The sequence below is a fragment of the Sinocyclocheilus rhinocerous genome, unplaced genomic scaffold (assembly GCF_001515625.1).
Source record: "Sinocyclocheilus rhinocerous isolate Xijiao unplaced genomic scaffold, SAMN03320098_v1.1 scaffold12, whole genome shotgun sequence".
NCBI lineage: Eukaryota > Metazoa > Chordata > Actinopteri > Cypriniformes > Cyprinidae > Sinocyclocheilus > Sinocyclocheilus rhinocerous.
Genome location: NW_015626394.1, coordinates 571,167 through 578,239, shown reverse-complemented (window position 1 = coordinate 578,239; position 7,073 = coordinate 571,167). Strand labels below are relative to the sequence as shown.

The 7,073-nt window shown below is 35.3% G+C and overlaps 1 protein-coding gene across 1 annotated transcript in view; it reads right to left on the bottom strand.

The window, feature by feature from the left end:
* The window catches only part of adcy5 (adenylate cyclase 5), a 91,557-nt gene that overhangs the window by 13,785 nt on the left and 70,699 nt on the right, over positions 1-7,073 (bottom strand). The window contains exons 7-9 of the mRNA XM_016520241.1: positions 6,050-6,191; positions 5,543-5,680; positions 1,788-1,810 (exon numbers count right to left, since the gene is read on the bottom strand). Coding sequence (XP_016375727.1) covers positions 1,788-1,810; positions 5,543-5,680; positions 6,050-6,191 — 303 coding nt within the window. The remainder of the gene's footprint in view (positions 1-1,787; positions 1,811-5,542; positions 5,681-6,049; positions 6,192-7,073) is intronic.

Genomic DNA, 7,073 nt, shown 5'->3' with positions numbered 1-7,073 from the left:
TCTCTCTCTCTCTCTCTCTCTCTCTCACTCTCTCTCTCTTCGCCTAGAAACACACAGCGTCTCCCTGACATGCTGCTTCAACACTAACTGCGGTTACTGACACCATGCCTTCTTTCTTTGCGTGCACATTTCGGCATCATTATGCTAATATTTCCACATAGTGATGTAGATATGTTGGGGGCGTGTTAGAACGAGCCATTTTAGGGGGGTGTGGCAGAGTCTTAACTTTGATAAAGAATATCTCTTTGGTTTTGAGACTTTAGTCTTTGCAACTTCAGGGATCTTATCTATGCACAATCAGCTTGTAACACTCCAAAGAGAAAGGAAAACTTGAAATCGCATCATAGGACCCCTTTAATACTATACAGCCAGACCACCAAAAAGCAGCAGTACCGCACCCCCAAAAAACTAATGATGACAGAGTTAAGGGCAGCTTTAGAATCAACATGGTTACCAGCCTTGGATGATTGTGAGTAAAACGGATTACGTTAAGAAAAAACAAATCATCTGCTAAAGAATTCAAGGCCTTGCAGTCATGTTCATGCAATTCAGTAACTGCTAAATCACATCAGCAAAACTAGATCCTACATTTGTATTCAAATACTGAAAGTGCTCATTTGACAGAGAAGTGTCAAAATGGACATATAACGGGTTTGTAGTCACTCAGTTACAGTATATGGTTTGATGGTGAATTGCCTTAAGCAGCAAACTGGCTTGCATATCTGCATTCACATGTTTAGATAAATGCTGACTAGTTAATATGCTAGAGAAGCACAGTGATACATGCGTAAGTATCAAGAGACCCAGGATTCTAGGTTCTGATACTTTTCAACACCTCTGGAAAAGTGATGGATATGCTCACACTACATGCATCATGTGTTGATTAGTTCATTTATAGTTGGCAGTTCAATCACATTTGAATATATTTTAGTGTCTTATTAAGTAGGCCTGCATGGAATCTGTGCCAACATCTGTGTACAACAACTGTAGTAGACTTATCTCCTTTTCAGCCATTTAATCCATTTTGCAGTTTCCCACCTGCCATATTCAGCAGCCCTACTTATGTGACACTGAACAAAACCAGCAGACTTTCGTTGCTGAAGTACTTGCTTGATTGATATATAATTCAACTGATGCATTCCGAGTCTGTATTGGTTATTTTATAACCAATAAACTGCTTTGAATGCACCGCATTCAACCACATTTAAAAGTCTGTACTATATGTTTCATAATATTAGTTTTACTTATTTTAAGTGTTATATAATGCAAAGCTATATATACACCATTCAAAAGTTTGGGGTCAGTAACACTTTTTATTTTTGAAAGAAATTAGTACCGTTTACTGTTCAAGTGCATTTGAACTATTCATCAAGGAATCCTGAAAACTGTCATGGTTTCTTCAAAAATATTAAACACCACAATTGTTTTTAACTGATAATAATAAGAAGAAATGTTTCTTGAGCAGCAAATCAGCATATTAGTATGATTTCTAATGTCACACTGAAGACTACAGTAATGGCTGCTGAAAATTCAGCTCTACTGTCACATAAATTACATTTTAAAATTTAACGTTTTTAAATTGTAAAAATATTTCACAATACTACTGTTTTTGCTGTATTTTTTAGCAAATAAATGCAGCTTGGTAAGCATTAGAGACTTCTTTCCAAAAACTTGCTGACTCCAAACATTTGTACGGTAGTGTATATGAGACAAATTCTGTAATCAACTATTAATAAAAGAATTGGCATGCAAGGTGGAGGTAGGAAGTATATGTTCCATATACTCACTTGTCTTTGGGATCCTCAAATCCCTGCAACAAAATTGGAAGAGAAATGCATTAAACATCAGTGCAGAATGGATGAGCATTAGAATGTCTGCATTTGTACAATCAGCACAACAGTGACCCCTTCTGGAGGACCTCAAAAACAAAAGTAAAAGTTCTCGATTAAAGGGATTGAGCGAATTTAAAAGCTATCTTCCCTGGAAAACGTTTGCACCACAAACTTCTTTTCTTGTTGGGGTAATAAAAAAACAATGATCTACCCAACACCCCATTCCAAAACAAGTATAAATCTCTATTAATTTCTTATACTGTCATGTTGCAAATAACAGAGCAGTGACTAATGCAGTAACAAAATATAAACACAGAGAGAAGGGAGAGGTTGGGGAATACAAGAAATATACATAAATAAAGACAATCATTTACGGAAAGACTGCAAAGTTGAAAACGGAGCACTGCTGTGAGACTGAGAAATTATACTGATATAACGGAATACATGATGACTGACATTGTGTATAAACAAGCTGAGAGCTGATTCAGGTGGCTTGATTTATGACCACAAGCACTTTTGGAGGAATTTCAATTCAGACCCCACTGAGAACAGAAGTAAACAGAGCTGGCTGATGAGGCATTGATTTATCGTGGTAGGAGGACATGGGAAATATGGAGAGGAAACCAAATAGGCTCATGTTTCACATGTGCTTTAACGGTTAGTGTTTTTTGTTTTCTGCAAAGGGTTTTAAATAGATACTGCCTACAAAGACATCTGGTTGGTTTACACAGGCAGCACAAGTCACAATTGATTTTAACAAAGTTTGATGCATAGCACATACAAATGTTGGGTAAGCGCCACAAGGTGGCGGCAAGGGACTGTCTTTGAGTGAGTCTTTAAACCGTTCATTCAACACGTTCAAAAATGCTGATTCATTCAAAGAGACTTAATGAAACAGGCTGTTGAAATCAATTAACTTTGAGCGCCACTTTAGAAGGCTCAGCTGACCAGCAATGCGTCTTTGCTAAGACAGAGATTTGGCTTTCCTTGGACATGACAACCAATTTTCACAAATATATATGACTATATATAAGTAATTGCACATGCTCAGTTGATCTCTCTCTCATTCGCTGTCTGTTTAGGCTTGTTAAGTGCAAATCTACGGAGCCTCTGTTCAAATAAGCATGGTACACATTATGTTATCATTACTAACTTATTTAATATTCAGTACACATGCACGAAGTGTAAAACGAGAAGGGCATACCCCTATGAAAAAAGGTTGCTGCGGTTCTTGCATTCCTCTGCGGTTTGCTCGTCAATAGCGGTTATCGCAACAGCCCTAAGCAAAAGCCGCTTTTTAGGTTTAAAGAAAAACAAACTTAAATATTAAAAATAATAATAATATTTAAATATAAACTTTAAAAACATAAATTCAAGTGTGTCCAGAACATATGACAAACTTTTTAGTTTTTTGCTGTAGTATTGGTATAGAAAATTATTTTTGTATTACTTTTTTAAATTACTTGCATTGGTATTGACTGCTGAAAACCGGTAATATGAGAACCCCATTCTCTACAATAAGTGCTTTGGATAAAAGCATCTGCTAAATGATACAGACTTAATACATAAAAAAAAATAGCAGATATGTGGGTCAAGGAACAGACTGAATGTTCCCATTAAATACCAAATGGCCATTTTAATGGTCATTTCTAACCACTAAACATTAAATTATGGGAGTAAAAAGCATCCATGAGACAAGTTGCTAGATGCATAATAACAGTCACTAAATTTATAGTCTCAGAAGACTCAGATGCACTCCCACGCACAGGCCTCCATGTATTCACTCAACAGAGACTATGACCCAGTCAGTATGTTGGTGTTACACCATTTGTTTCTCTCCTTCGACTAACCAACACCTTCTGGGCCAACGCAAGCCTCTAGACAATACAATAGACATAAACAGGTGCTGTTGTTATTATGATACAGATATTCTGTTCGTCAGAAAACACCACATGTTTATCTCCCTTCATCAATGCTCTGTGTTTGTGTAGGCGTGGACAGATATCCGGCAATTACATGCTAGTCTGAGCTCCAGCAGGATATATCGAGCTGGATTTATCTGTGCCACTATCAAACAGAACTGCACAAATAATTACAAACAGGTTCCCACTATCTGCTATTGGTTGGACAAACACATCCCAACAGCAAAATACAATATATCTACCAACCCCCTGCTGGTGGATGTTGTAACTACACAATTTTTTTCAAAAGCAGATCTCAAAACATTCTGCTCTCTCTCTCTCTCTCTCTCTCTCTCCCTCTCCCATCATTCAAAAGATTGTGGTCTGTAAAGAAGTCTCTTATGCTGACCAAGGCTGCATTTATTTGTCAAAAAAGTAATGTTAAAATATTATTACAATTTAAAATAGTTTTCTATTTTAATTTGTTTCAGAATGTAATTTATTCCTGTGATGACAAAGCTGAATTTTAATCAGTCATTACTCCATTCTTCAATGTCACATGAAGCAGAAATCATAGTAATATGCTAAGAAACATTTCTTATTATTATCAATGTTGAAAACAGTTGTGCTGCTTAATATTTTTGTGGAAAATGTAAAAAAAAAAAAAACGGCATTTATTTGAAACAGTATTTTTTTTGTAACATTATAAATGTCTTTCTTTGCTGTCAGTTTTGATCAATTTAATGCATCCTTGGTGAAAAAAATCTTACTGACCCCAATTTTTTTTACAAATATTTCATAATAGTATCGTTGATGTTTTCTAGAGCCCTAATGATCAGCTGAAAACTGATGTGGCACATTTATGTTGGAATATTTAAAATCATAAAATTCTACAGGATCCTGTGCCATCGAGCAACTGCAATTTTTATGTTTTCTGTTTTTAATTTTTTACTTTTAAGTTTAATGAATGAGAATGGTAATAGATAGCTTTATTTAGCAGAAATCAACCTATGAATGGTTAATTCCAGTTGTACATTAAACTGGGACTGGACAAGGTTTTCTAACATAGAAATATAGTTTTTGGCAATATTTTGAATTTAGATTTTAATTTTAAGTGTAATGAATGGGAATGGGAATGGATAGCTTTAATTAACAGCTAACTCCCAGTTGTACATTAAACTGGGATTGGAAAAAGTTTTCTAACATAGAAAAAACTTCATATTACTGTAAATTTAAACTGTAGACATATCTTTTTATAATGGAAAGGTCAATATTCCTGTAATGTTTTATTTGAGATCTCAGTATAACGTATCAGTTGTAGCGAGAACAAGTTATTAAGCTGGATTTCTGTGTTCCTTCTTACTATGTTAACCAAGATGAGAAGGAACAGGTGATTCAGACAAAAAAGAAAAGATAAAGGGTATTCCCATGAAGCACACAGGAACTAATTGCTGGTTCCACTTTGCCTGATTAAATCCCTCAGGGCGGTATGCGAGGCAATCCAAGTTTATTTAATTAGAGTGCCGTTCCCTTTGGGTTCCAGAGCTGAGAACTGAATGAAAGAACAGGGACTACACAAAAAAAAAGGAATGAGGCCCTTTACATGTGGCCCTAAAGCAATGTCCTTGGGATTGTTTTGGCTTAGTTAACACATGGTACAAAAAGCCACCCCTGTCAAAGGCCTTATCCTCCAACAGAGGCGGTAATGGGTTTTAGATACAGCAATTAGCCTAAATGCAAACCAACTGTTTTTCACAACTTCACACAAGGGTGGTTAATGCAGCCCTTTCAAAAGTGTAGTTTCCTCACCATCCTCTTCATCTCTTTGGAAACTTGATTTCCACCCAGGTGATTGTAGAAGGGCCGGTCGGTCCAGTGAGTGCTATTATGTGTGACCGAGTTGGTGTGTTGCCGGTTCATTTTAGCAATCATGGCCTTTTCTTCTTTCTGTGAAGGGAAATACAAAACCAGAGCAGTATTAGCGGTCCATGCTTTTTAATATCATAGTCAATAACTAGCTTGTCTTCTGACGTCACATTTCCCTGAATTTATCCACATAGCTTATTTGCATTCATCTGCTTGCCAGCATCATGTGAGTCATGCTATTCCTGAGCACTAGGTGTTTCTGCTTGAAAAGGATGTGAATATTAATGGAGAATCACAGCATGTTGACCTCAACTGTCTCAGGTTACAAAGATTAATAAGCAATTCGAAATACGCAAGTGAAAGTAGACCATAGAATGTTTTATTTCACCTGAATTTATAATAAAATAGAACTGATACCATTCGTTGATGAAGAGGAAAAAAATGTCTCACCTGCTTCTGACTGCAGCCCACAATGAGGTAAGTTTCAATGTTGTGCTTCTTGAGATAGACGTTTCTTTCTCCACCAAATCCCGGTTCCACATCATAATCCCCATTCAGATATTTCAGTGTGGCCTTGGTGATATGAATACGCCTGAGATGATAACAACAACTTTCATGAGGCATAATGTAGACGGGAAGATGCCCTGGAATGGCGATGCCATATTTAGAATGGAATACTATTGTATTAAATACGAGTATGTGCTGCTTACAATTTTTTATAGTGTGTGAAACAGAACACATTATGAAACAATGAACGTTTCAGTTATTTTGAGCAAGTGGCATTCATTTACTATTTTGGGAAACACTTATTTTGTATCTAAATTCAGATATAAATGCCTTAACCTTTGGCAGTCCAAAAAAAAAAAAAAAAGAAGAAAAAGGAAATGTTGGGATGATATTACTTCTATTTCCAGTGTATTTTTGGGTATTTGTCATTTTATTAGTTTTTTTTTTAATGTCTATAACAAACTAAACAAAAATGAGAAATGTTGTCTTGGCAACTAGCTTAAGTAAAATAAGTTTAATATAGTTAATGCTTATTTTATTTCAAGCAATTTAAAACCATTTTTAAAGTTTGAGTTAACAACAATAACCCTGGAGATATAATATTATTTTATTGTTTTATAATCATATAATTTGTTATTATATATATATATATATATATGTGTGTGTGTGTGTGTATATATTCTTTTCTCTATTTCATGCTGACGTTTAATTTTAGAAAACTGCAATTTTTACAATTTATTATACGATTAACTATATTTAGACATTTTGATAATAGTAGTAGTCAATTAGTCAGGAACACTTTGCACAGTGTACATACTACAGAAAGCAGTATGGTAGCATGCTATTCCGAACAAAGCTACGGTGACGAAAGATAACTGGAGAGAGACTTGAGAGACTTGTTTGAACTTGTCTTGTGTTAATGGGAAAAAATAAAAATAAATAAATAAAAACACATTTTCAGATTTTA